At 47.6% G+C, this 13,165-nt stretch overlaps 1 protein-coding gene across 1 annotated transcript in view; it reads right to left on the reverse strand.

Annotated features, from left to right (window-relative positions):
- The window catches only part of SCNN1A (sodium channel epithelial 1 subunit alpha), a 153,057-nt gene that overhangs the window by 88,899 nt on the left and 50,993 nt on the right, over positions 1-13,165 (reverse strand). Inside the window, exons 3-5 of the mRNA XM_089661183.1 lie at positions 8,331-8,592; positions 1,214-1,404; positions 258-364 (exon numbers count right to left, since the gene is read on the reverse strand). Coding sequence (XP_089517309.1) covers positions 258-364; positions 1,214-1,404; positions 8,331-8,592 — 560 coding nt within the window. The remainder of the gene's footprint in view (positions 1-257; positions 365-1,213; positions 1,405-8,330; positions 8,593-13,165) is intronic.

A 13,165-nucleotide genomic window follows, 5' to 3' on the forward strand; every position in this document is an offset into this window, starting at 1 on the left:
TTGGGGACAAAAAGGCTGTGAAAGGCTGTCCTATACTGGTAGAATATGTCTTAACCGAGTCTCAGAGGTGTCGGGAGGCTTGCAAGGTCAGGACAACCACTTCGAACAAGCATTATCAAGCGGCCCCTGTGGGGCTAGAGCCACACCAATATTAACATTTCCATCATTTTAAATATTTGAAAATTGCCTTCAGTAGACGTTGCATACAAGGTTTTTTTTTTCTTAGGGATTTTGGTTTTCTAGAACAAGGAACTGACCGTTTTTCATCCCCGGCATAGAGGAGCTCCATGTGTCACTGTCAGAGTGGTTGTGGTTGAACGTGTAGCAGTTACCGTAGATGGGGTGGTGGAAATGTGAGTAGTTCCTGCATTCAAAGAAAGTATATATATTTATTCCCAGGTATACAAACAAACAGAATTACAAACACTTTCTCATTACAGCAGAGTAACTACACGTACACATGGAGCCGGGCCCTCTGTTTCTCCTTGTACCAAGTTGTAGTGTAACTGTAATGTCCACCTTTGTTTTGTAAAGCGCTGAGCAAATTGTAGGCGCTATATAAATCCTGTATAATAATAATAATCCCACAGGCATTCATGGTCACGCCTGTGGAGGAGGAAAGGAGAATAGAGGAGAACATTGACTTCATTAACCACTTGCCCTCTGGAAGATTTTAACCCCCCCTTCACGACTAGGCCATTTTTTTCTGTACAGAGCCGCGCTACTTTACTAACAAATGCGCGGTCGTGCAACACTGTAGACCAAAAAAATTATTCTTTTTTTTCATACAAATAGAGCTTTCTTTTATTGGTATTTCATCATCACTGGGTTTTTTTTTTTACTTTTTTGCGCTATAAAAAACAAGTCAGTGGTTGTGGCCGGAGTTACGGCTGAGGCCATCTCAATCTAGGATTCCGCTTGTGGTCGGAGTGGCGTCCACCCTCATGCAGGAGCTTCATATAATACATATGTTTTCGGTGTGGCATGCAGGGTGCGCCACTATTAGCCCCACCCCGTACTCCGCATGGGAGGAGTTTGGCAGTTTTGCCCTGGGCATTGGATGACCTTGTTCCAGCCCTGGCTTTAGATACCCTTTAATAGTATATTTTCAGTGTTGGAGGCAGGCCGTGTCCGCACGGTGCTGGAATGCAAGCCGCAACATTTTTAGTTGAAACGATCCACATTTTCTGAGAACGATCGTTCAGGTACGTACCCCGTCTGCATGCAATGTTCCTCATTATATCGACAGGCAAAGATAAAATTCTCCAGCTGCTCTTCAGTGACATCGCCATCCTTGGGCACTCGGGCCAGGATATTTATATACTGGAAACGATACCATTCCTGGACAGCGTCCACCCCTGAGCTGTATGTCTGGTAGAAGCAATCTCCTCCTGTTTTATTACACTGTGGGGAAGGGAAAAAAAAAAGAGAGACTCAGACTGGGTGATAGTGGGGCCACCATGGAGGTGATACTAAGGACTCGTTCTTACATGTGGAGGCCCTCCCCTCTGAAAAGCGATTCACTGTGGCGCAACCCTGAATATTACTTGGGGGCCCCGCTCAGGCTACCATAGTCCGGTAAGGTGGATTCGGTTGTGAGGATGGAGGCTGGAAATGAGTCCGTACTGAGTCGACGCACGCTATGGAGATAAGGAGATGTCCAGGCAGCCGCACACCTTTCCTGACTGCGTAGTTTGCAAGTAAAAAGCAGCATCAGCTTACTCCATCTTGGCCACGCTCCCCCCAATGTTTTTCGCCCTGCCCCTAGGATTAAGCCCTGTGGCAGGACGAAACGCGTTGGGGTGTGGCCTACATAAAGTGAGCTGAGGCTGCTTTTACTTGCTGACTACACAGCCAGGAAAGGTGTGCCAGGACATCTCCTTATCTCCACAGTGTGCTTTTCAGAGGGTGTTTGACAGGCAGTGAGAAGGCAATACGATGCCTCCTTTCCACCATTTTTAAGCGGCTTTCACAATGATCCATTTTTCTTCTGCTTTTGCATGAGAAAAACATGTGACCCTGTATTCCTATGGAACTCCTTACAATAATATGTTGCGGAATCGGTGCGTTTTTTTAAAATCCTGCTTGCTGCATTTTTTGGTGCAGTTTTTACTGCGTTTTTTTCAGGACATGGGACTTAAAAACCACACCAAAAATGCAACCCGGGTCACAGCAGGTCACATGGTACCGGCAACGGGGCCAGTACTCAGATCTGTCATCGGCCGTGTCCGAGGTACACGGCCGGTGACAGATCGTGTCGCTGCGCGGCTCTGCAGGCGCGCAAACTGCGCATGCCCGGGAGGACGCCATATGGCGTCCACCCGGAAAGCTGAAGGTTTTGGCCGGCCGCCAAATGGCCATTGGCCGGGCAGCTAATGGTTAAAGCACCAACTGCAATGCAAAACGTTGGATGCAGTGGTGTAAAGCACACCACCACTACACCCTAGTGTTCTTTGGAGCGACCAATCACGCTTCTCTGTCTGGCAATCCGATGGACGTGTCTGGGGTGGCGGTTGCCAGGAGAACGGTACTTGCCTGACTGCATTGTGCCAAGTGTAAAGTTTGTTGGAGGGGAGATTATGGTGTGGGGTTGTTTTTCAGGGGTTGGGCTTGGACCCTTAGTGCCAGTGAAGACATTTTGGACAATTTCATGCTCCGAACTTTGTGGGAAGAGTTTGGGGATGGCTCCTTCCTGTCCCAACATGACTGCGCACCAGTGCACAAAGCAAGGTCCATAAAGACATGGAGGAGCCAGTTTGGGGTGGAGGAACTTGACTGGCCTGCACAGAGTCCTGACCTCAACCCCATAGAACACCTTTGGGATGAATTAGAGCGGAGACTGCGAGCCAGGCCTCCTCCCCCGACATCAGTGCCTGACCTGACAAATGTGCTTCTGGAAGAATGGTCCAGCCTTCCCATAGACACCCTCCTAAACCTTGTGGACGGCCTTCCCAGAAGAGTTGAAGCTGGTATAGCTGCAATGGGCGGGGCCAACTCAATATTGAACCCTACGGACTAAGACTGGGAGGCCATTAAAGTTCATGTGCGTGGAAAGGCAGGAGGCCCAATACTTTTGGCAATACAGTGTATATAAGACCCTTACTGTGCCACATCCTCAAATATGTACAAAATATATTTGTAACAAATGTTACCAAAGAAAAAGAGCGGACTTTATCGACACAAATATATAAACGCATTCACTGTAACAGCTCTAGTCTGAATTTTTATAGACTGCCCATACATTGTTGGCCAATTTTTGATCAAACGTTTACTACTGATACATCAATAAGACATAATAGAGGTGGAAAAGCCAAGTCACATCTTGCGATCGTTATGCCAGTTATCTTCACCTCTGCTCAGTGGTTTAGTATGATATTCATATCTGACGATTGTTTAAAGAAGATGAAGTCCATCCAAGAATGGCACATTCCAACTGACTCCGGCTGCAGACGTCATGTACAATGGAGAGTGTTGGCAGCCACATGGCTATCATATAACCCTTGCTTCCTCAGCCCCGGATGATTCCCCCCTTCCTGACCAGGCCAATTTTGCGATACTGTTAACTGACAATTGCGCGGTCATGCAATGCTGCACCCAAATTAAATTTATGTCCTTTTTTTCCACAAATAGAGCTTTCTTTTGGTGGTATTTGATCATCTCTGCAGTTTTACTTTTTGAGTTATAAGAAAAAAAAGACCAACAATTTTGAACAAAAAAAAACAATATTTTTTATTTTCTACTATAAAGCATATCCAGAAAAAAAAATTTTTAAATCAAATTTCTTCATAAATTTAGGCCAATATGTATTCGGCTACATATTTTTGATGAAAAAAAAAATCCAATAAGTGTATATTGATTAGTTTGCGCAAAAGTTATAGCGTCTACAAACTATGGGATATACTGTATACTGGAATTTTAAATTTTGTATTTTTTATACTAATAATGGCGGCGATCAGCGAATTGATATTGCGGTGGACATTTTTACACTAACTGACACTTTGTGGGATGCAGTGACACTAATACAGTGATAAGTGCTAAAAATATTCATTGTACTAATGACACTGGCTGGGAAGGGGTTGACATCTAGGGTGATCAAGTGGTTAACTGTGTGCGTAGCTATGTGCTTGGTGTAGACTAGGTGGTGCTGGTACAAGAGGAAGTGATGGATCGTGTTCCCAGTTCTGCTCTGACACACGATCGATCACTCCCCTTGTCAGATCATGTAAACATAGGCAGAGCTCTGTTGTTCCTCCTTGCCCAATAATCTGCGGGTGCCGGTGAACATCCGACTTACATATCGACTTCTGCTGTGACAGTTCACAGCAGAAGCGATCTGCCGGCGGCGTATGCATGCCACAGTGAGGCAGAAGTGCAAAATCCCATATCACAGTAAGGGTGGTCAAGTGCTTGAATATATCATAATCCAGGGAAGAGGTTTGCCAAGGTTCCTAAAGAACGACCTTTGTATTGTTGCCATATACCGTACCAGCACTGCCTATTATGAGAACACAGCAGGCGAGTGACACAGAGAGCGCTCAGTTCCCCAGGCAGTGTGGTCTGCCAGAACACACACTTTGGGCATTGTTGCAAACCCAAAACCAAAACCATGTCTTCCTGCATTCAGCATGCAATTGAGGCCAGTTTAAGCTGCTTCTGAGTTCCATCTGAGCCATATGCAGATTTTTTCACCTCCTTTTGACCACTTCCTAGTCTAAGCTTCATCAGGTAAAGTTGATAAACTGGAACATCTAGAAGTGGTGGAAGCAACACCCTGAAATATGTCCCTTTCGCCCGGAATTCCTCCTCAAAAATAGCAGTGTACTTTCTGGTATATGAACGTGCCTAGGTACCCTGCTTTTAGAAACCACAGGCCCCATACAGCCAACCTGAGAGGGCCACCCCTTCCCCCTAAACCCTCCCCCCCCAGGTTTCTACGATTCAGTTACGAATGGACACAGTGAGCGATCGGTACCGATCACTCATTGTGTTCATTCAGGAAAGGAAGAGCCAGGTGATTGTGATATGTTTACTGGACCCTTCCACCACTCTCCATCCTGAAGGATCTTATTGTGTGCTTGCAGCTGCCGGTGGGAAGGAGAGGAGGGAAGTCGGCAGCACTGCAGGGTGTGGGGGCACACATCGGGGGAAACACATGGTGCACAGGGAGGGTGATGGGTGCAGCGGGGGAGGAGGCAATTACTGGAACCAATCCCCTGTATGACTCTCACTGCAGCAGCTGAAAGCCAGCAGGAGGGAGAGGAGGAGAAGCCAGCTTTCAGGGGGGCGCAGGCAGCAGGGTGAATGGGATGTGGGCAGGGAGGGTGATCGGCATGGCAGAGGGGATAATTACTGGAACTGATCCCCTGCATGGCTCTCTCTGCAGCAGCTGAAAGCCAGCAAGAAGGAGAGGAGGAGAAGCCAGCTTTTAGGGGAGGCCCAGGCAGCAGGGTGAATGGGATATGGGCAGGGAGGGTGATCGGCACAGAAAGGGGGGCAATTACTGGAACCGGAAGTGATGCGCCCTTTCCTGGCCAGTACAGCCAGGGGACACATCTAACCAATCGGATCTGTGCTTGGCTAGATGGTGTGAAGGACAGGGGAGACATTGGGGTTTATTAGCCCCTTGTGATAGCAATCAAGTATAAACAAATAAATAAAAAATAAAATGACAATAAAATATAAAAATTAAAAAAAACTGCTGTAACCCCCATTGCCGCGCACACCTGCGCAAACACAAGCCTGAGATGTGCACGGATATATAAACCGCGGTCGCACCACACGTGTGACATAACGCCACGAATGTCAGCGTGAGAACAATCATTGTAGCACAAGAGCTCCTACCTAACTCTAAACTGCTGTAAAGGCTTCTAAAGCGTCACCTATGATGAATATTGGGTACCGTAGTTTTTGGCGATATCACAGGTGCACGTAATTTTAAGACATGGAATGTTTGATATCCATTTACTCAACGAAAGCTCCTCTTCTAAATCTTAACAAAAAATAGGTATTAGTGTGCGTTTTTGCACTAAAATGCGTTTTATTATATTTTTTTCATGAAAATTTGCATTTAATAAACATTTGTGCAAATATCATGTGACATATTTATAATAAATCACCTTTTTATTCTAGAGGGCCTCGGTTTTCAGAAAATAGATAATGTTCTGGGGGTTTAAGTAATTTTATTGCCAAAAATTAAGATTTTTTCATGTGTGTGAAAAATAAAAAAAAATAGCTTTGGAGCAGAACTGGTTAATTGTAATGTGTGGTAATGCAGTGAGTTCAGGCTGCCCACGGTGGGGTGGGGTTAACAGTGTCTAAGACATTTTCCCAGGTATTTTCGAGTCATGCCCTCTTTTGTGGACCGATAAATACAGGGGAAGGTCAGCCAGTTGTGGTCGGAAGCACACACATAGGACTGGAGGGAAGGTTTGCTTGAACCATGTTCTTACTGAAGCTATTGGGTCACCCGCATAGGGCCTTACCTGAAGCCAGGACCACCATTAATGGCCTTGGACTTGAAGGACTCTAAACTTTGGGAAAGGTACAAATAGAGGCTACACTAGCTAGTTAGGACTACACTCATCTTTTGTACCCATTCTACATTTTGGTCTGTACTAATGAACATTCCAGTAAAGTTGCCTTAACTATTTCATGCCTGGTCTGAAGCCTTGCAAAGGGGTGCCTGAAGGTATCCAAAACAAAAGGACCTGTAACCAGGGGCGGACTGACAATAGGGGATCATGGGGCCCCTGTGTCCTCGCCCACACCCAAAAAAAGCTTATGAAAAAGCCAATGAAAGGTACCAGAAGCATCTCATGGGGCCCCCTACTGACCCCGGGCCCTCGGGCAGTGCCCAAATGCTCGAATGGTCAGTCCGCCCCCGCCTGTAACACACACATGGGGATGAAGAGGAAGGACTAGTGGCTACCACAAAGAGTTCACCATCCAAGGGAGTTGTCGGGAAGTCGTGCTGTTGCTATGAGTAACCAGGACTGGTAGGAATGTAATAGCAATCAGCTAGCAGAAGGAAGGTACGGGCGTGGGTGATGGGTCCTCTGGGGTGAGGGGGTGGGTGCTCTGATTCCCTCTCTAGCAGTCAGTGCCCCTAGAGCACAGTTGCCAAACTGGTGGCCCTCCAGCTGTTGCCAAACTAAAAGTACCATGAAGCATTGCAAGATTGACCGTTAACAAGCATGACTCCCAAAGGCAGAGGCATGATGGGACTTGTAGTTTCGCAACAGCTGGAGGGCCACCAGTTTGACACCCTTGCCCTAGAGCAGGCATGTCCAAAGTCCGGCCCGCGGGCCAATTACGGCCCGGGGGTCGGTTTAATACGGCCCTCCAACAGCCCTCCCTGCTCTGTGTAATGTGGCCCTCCCACAGCCCTCCCTTCTATGGCAGACAGTCTTCTGCTTGAGAACAGAGGGCAGTGCGCATGCCTGACTGCGGCGCGTTCTCCCTGGTCTGTGTAAATGCGGCTGTCGCACGGCCCTCCCTTCTGTGGCAGACAGTCTTCTGCTTGAGAGCAGTGCGCATGCGTGACTGCACCGCGCTGGGAGCGACAGAGGGCGGTGACGTCAGGGCCGGACTTCCAGCGTGAAGTGTGTTTCTCTTCTCTTCCCGGCTGCCGAGCAGAGACTTCAGCTCCAGCTACCTTTTTCACCCTTCACATTAGTGCAGGTAAGTTTTTTTTAAATTTATTTTCAATACATTGTGAAAACTCAGCTTGAGTTGATCTTAATGTTATGAAATGAAAAGTATGTCGTTTGCAATTAACTTGGCATAAAATAATTTATTTGCATTTAATTGTAATGGTTCAAAGAATGTTTGGAAAAATGTTCGGCCCTCCACCATGTTCACTTCATCCAATCTGGCCCTCTTTGAAAAAAGTTTGGACACCCCTGCCCTAGAGCATTTGGCACAGAGACCCCATGGACCTAGCCACAGCTATGGGAGAGTTAAAGGAGTGAAATTGTGCGCACGTGGAGGTCCACTGCATGGCGGGACATCTACTCTGTCGCTAGAAGTGAGGTGATGGGAAAGCTAGGCTGGTGGAATGGGACACAGGTGTCCCCCTCAAAATGCTACATTTAGGAAGACAAGTTGTGCAGTATAACGGGAAAAGTTGTCTCAAGGTACAGAGTCCCCACATGTAGGGACCCACATGTTGGCCTCACCCACACTCTTTACATTGCAATATTGTATCATTCAAATCCAGTACAGTGTGTTACTTACATCCCATTAGTAGCATACTATCATTATATATTGATGACCATCACCTGAGTAGTTTAAATCAAAGATTGACTATTGATGTGCACAAACTCTCTTACCAGTTTGAAGCCTATATTCCAGTCCTGACGGTTGACGTCCATTGTGTCTGCATCAGAATCTACACTTCGGGGCACCCGGCGAGTACTTTCTTCAACTGGGATCTTCTCGAGAGGAAACAGAAGGGGCTCCCTGGCTTGACGTCGTCTCCTGTTTGTGGGGACTCTGCCTTGTACCCCGGTCACATTGTACCGATAGAGGCTGTATAAGAGCTGTTGAGTGTCTCTATCCAGCTGATCCAGGTCATCCAGAATAGAATGGTACCTGCAGGGTGAGATATCCAGTGCAAATTAAGCAAGTGGGTAGAAATGGACACCATGGTAATTTCCACCAGTAATTACAATGATTTGTTTTTCTGCATATTAGAAGACACCAATAAAAATAAAATTTTCACTCTTAGAGCTCGTTTACACTTACTTCAAAATGTGGCATTGCACATACGTGTTTAAAGCACTCTGAATGCCATTCAAAGTCCCTGCCGCTAAATAAAATGGTTAACATACAGTCAGGGGCGGACTGACCATTTGGAAACTCGGGCACTGCCCGAGGGCCAGGGGTCAGTAAGGGGCCCCATGAGATGCCCCTGGTACCTTTCATAGGCTTTTTTGGGTGTGGTTTGATTGTGGGCGAGGATACAGGGGCCCCATGATCCCCTATTGCCCGGGGGCCCCATGAGTTGTCAGTCCGCCCCTGCATACAGTCCTGTTCACACTGTTGTGTTTGCTTTGCTTTAAAAATTATACCCCGTGTTATTTTCTTGGTGCATCAAATCATCTCCAAAGCCTCCATAGACTTCTATGACAATGGTTGTTAACAGCACAGAAGGTATGAGATATCCCAGGATGCACTGGGAAACCAACAAGTTAACCAGAAAGACATCATCAGCAGTCACTTCCAGTTCATGTGTATATATTCTGAGTGTCTGGTACAGACGTCACATCTGGTGTGCAGCGCTGAGCAGCAGGAAGGTGAGCGGGGTCTGGACTGGAGCAAAGCAACTAGCAAACAGCACACGTGGTGAGAAACATGGGCACACTATAGGGGAAGGTGAGCAGGGACTAGAAAGAGAGGGGACTGAGTGGCAGAGGATCAGCAGAGCTACGGGACCGGAGCAGGAAAAGCTTGCAGATGTCACACGTGGTGCAAAACATGGGATCAATATAGTGGAAGGTGAGTGGGGGCAGGAGAGAGAGAAGGATCAGCAAGCCAGAGCATCAGCAGAGCTGGGGGTAATACTTGGGGGGGGGGGGAATCAGCAGAACTGGAAGTTACTACTGAGCATGGAATCAGCAGAGCTGGGGGTTACTACTGAGCATGGAATCAGCAGAGCTGGGGGTTACTACTGAGAATGGAATCAGCAGAGCTGGGGGTTACTGCTGAGCATGGAATTAGCAGAGCTGGGGGTTACTACTGAGCATGGAATCAGCAGAGCTGGGGGTTAGTACTGAGCGGGGAATCAGCAGAGCTGGAGGTTACTACTGAGCACGGAATCAGCAGAGCTGGGGGTTACTACTGAGTTGGGGATTAGCATAACTGGTTTTTACTGCTGAGCGGGGAATCAGCAGAGCTGGAAGTTACTACTGAGCATGGAATCAGCAGAGCTGGGGGTTACTACTGAGTTGGGGATTAGCAGAGCTGGTTTTTACTGCTGAGCGAGGGATCAGCAGAGCTGGAAGTTACTACTGAGCATGGAATCAGCAGAGCTGGGGGTTACTACTGAGCATGGAATCAGCAGAGCTGGGGGTTACTACTGAGCATGGAATCAGCAGAGCTGGGGGTTACTGCTGAGCATGGAATTAGCAGAGCTGGGGGTTACTACTGAGCATGGAATCAGCAGAGCTGGGGGTTAGTACTGAGCATGGAATCAGCAGAGCTGGAGGTTACTACTGAGCATGGAATCAGCAGAGCTGGGGGTTACTACTGAGTTGGGGATTAGCATAACTGGTTTTTACTGCTGAGCGGGGAATCAGCAGAGCTGGAAGTTACTACTGAGCATGGAATCAGCAGAGCTGGGGGTTACTACTGAGCATGGAATCAGCAGAGCTGGGGGTTACTACTGAGCATGGAATCAGCAGAGCTGGGGGTTACTGCTGAGCATGGAATTAGCAGAGCTGGGGGTTACTACTGAGCATGGAATCAGCAGAGCTGGGGGTTAGTACTGAGCGGGGAATCAGCAGAGCTGGAGGTTACTACTGAGCACGGAATCAGCAGAGCTGGGGGTTACTACTGAGTTGGGGATTAGCATAACTGGTTTTTACTGCTGAGCGGGGAATCAGCAGAGCTGGAAGTTACTACTGAGCATGGAATCAGCAGAGCTGGGGGTTACTACTGAGTTGGGGATTAGCAGAGCTGGTTTTTACTGCTGAGCGGGGGATCAGCAGAGCTGCTTGTTACTACTGAGCATTGAATCAGCAGAGCTGGGGGTTACTACTGAGTTGGGGATTAGCAGAGCTGGTTTTTACTGCTGAGCGGGGGATCAGCAGAGCTGGAAGTTACTACTGAGCATGGAATCAGCAGAGCTGGGGGTTACTACTGAGCATGGAATCAGCAGAGCTGGGGGTTACTACTGAGCATGGAATCAGCAGAGCTGGGGGTTACTGCTGAGCATGGAATTAGCAGAGCTGGGGGTTACTACTGAGCATGGAATCAGCAGAGCTGGGGGTTAGTACTGAGCGGGGAATCAGCAGAGCTGGAGGTTACTACTGAGCATAGAATCAGCAGAGCTGGGGGTTACTACTGAGTTGGGGATTAGCATAACTGGTTTTTACTGCTGAGCGGGGAATCAGCAGAGCTGGAAGTTACTACTGAGCATGGAATCAGCAGAGCTGGGGGTTACTACTGAGCATGGAATCAGCAGAGCTGGGGGTTACTACTGAGCATGGAATCAGCAGAGCTGGGGGTTACTGCTGAGCATGGAATTAGCAGAGCTGGGGGTTACTACTGAGCATGGAATCAGCAGAGCTGGGGGTTAGTACTGAGCGGGGAATCAGCAGAGCTGGAGGTTACTACTGAGCACGGAATCAGCAGAGCTGGGGGTTACTACTGAGTTGGGGATTAGCATAACTGGTTTTTACTGCTGAGCGGGGAATCAGCAGAGCTGGAAGTTACTACTGAGCATGGAATCAGCAGAGCTGGGGGTTACTACTGAGTTGGGGATTAGCAGAGCTGGTTTTTACTGCTGAGCGGGGGATCAGCAGAGCTGGAAGTTACTACTGAGCATGGAATCAGCAAAGCTGGGGGTTACTACTGGGCATGGAATAAGCAGAGCTGGGAGTTACTACGGAGCATTGAATCAGCAGAGCTGGGGGTTACTACTGAGCATGGAATCAGCAGAGCTAGGTGTTACTACTGAGCATGGAACCAGCAGAGCTGGGGGTTACTACTGAGCATGGAATCAGCAGAGCTGGGGGTTACTACTGAGCATGGAATCAGCAGAGCTGGGGGTTACTACTGAGTTAGAGATTAGCAGAGCTGGTTTTTACTGCTGAGCGGGGGATCAGCAGAGCTGGGGGTTACTACTGAGCATGGAATCAGCAGAGCTGGGGGTTACTACTGAGTTGTGGATTAGCAGAGCTAGTTTTTACTGCTGAGCAGGGGATCAGCAGACCTGGGGGTTACTACTGAGTGGGGAATCAGCAGAGCTGGTTGCTACTGCTGAGCGGGAGATCAGCAGAGCTGGGGATACCACTGAGCAGGGGATCAGCAGAGCAGGGGGTTACTACTGAGTGGGGGATCAACAGAGCTGATGGTTACTACTGAGTGAGTGATCTGCTGAACAAGGGTACTAATAAGCTGGGGATCTGCTGAATGGGGGTACTAATGAGCTGGGGTTCTACTGGGCCCCTTTAAAACAAATGGAAAATCAACACACACAGGGCATTTGCCAAGCTTCATTAAGCATCACAGAAGCATCAAAAACACATCAAAAACGCATGTTGAAGTGGTGGGCACTTTAATGTGTGGTGAATTCGAAGCAAGTGTAAATGAGCTCTTAAAGATGCAAAATAAAACACTAAGGTCTTTGGAATATTTATAGGAGCAATGTTTTAAGGACATATTTAATCCTGTGCATCTATATGAAGTCTACAATAACAACATAGAGATGCACGCTTAAAATAAACTTGTGTTCACTTTCATTGTACACTGTATGGTCAAAGGTTTGGTTACACCAGACCATCCCACCAACTATATGGCCAAACGTAGGTGGATCCCCCAAACAACTGAGTTCAGGTGGTTCCAGTGAAGGGTACAGCATGCAGAGGTGTTTACACAATTGTAAATGATCTATTTTCTGACAGCAGTTTGAGGAACATTCTCAGTTCCGGCATGACTGTGGCCCTGTTCACAAAGCCAGCTCCATAAAGACATATGATGAGTTTGGTGTGAAGGAACTTAAGTGACCTGCACAGAGCCCTGACCTCAACCCTACGGAACACCTTTGGGATGAATTAGAATACTGATTGTGGGACATGTCCCCCAATACAATCAATACTGGACCTTACAAATGCTTATGAGGTCTAAGCAGCTGAGCAGAAGCCTTTTAGTTTTCAGTAGCATTGTCAGCTTGCAGTTTATGCTCCTTCAATTGGCCATTGGGCTGCCTATTAGGTCTGCATTTTGCCTTTTGTATGGAAATAGTTAAAGTGTAACTTTTCCTTAGTTTTTGAGTATGAAGGGGGTTAGAACCTCCATCAGGTTTCTAGTTCTCTTTGCATCTCCACTAAAGAAATTCACATTCTCCATTTGCCCAGTGGCCATTGTCACTGGTACAGAAAGTGATGCAAAATCCAAACATTATGGTTATCACCAGGACAGAATATGGGAAGAAATCGTCCAA

The sequence above is a fragment of the Staurois parvus genome, unplaced genomic scaffold (assembly GCF_062004578.1).
Source record: "Staurois parvus isolate SC_StPar_1 unplaced genomic scaffold, SC_StPar_1.0 ptg001321l, whole genome shotgun sequence".
Taxonomy (NCBI): domain Eukaryota; kingdom Metazoa; phylum Chordata; class Amphibia; order Anura; family Ranidae; genus Staurois; species Staurois parvus.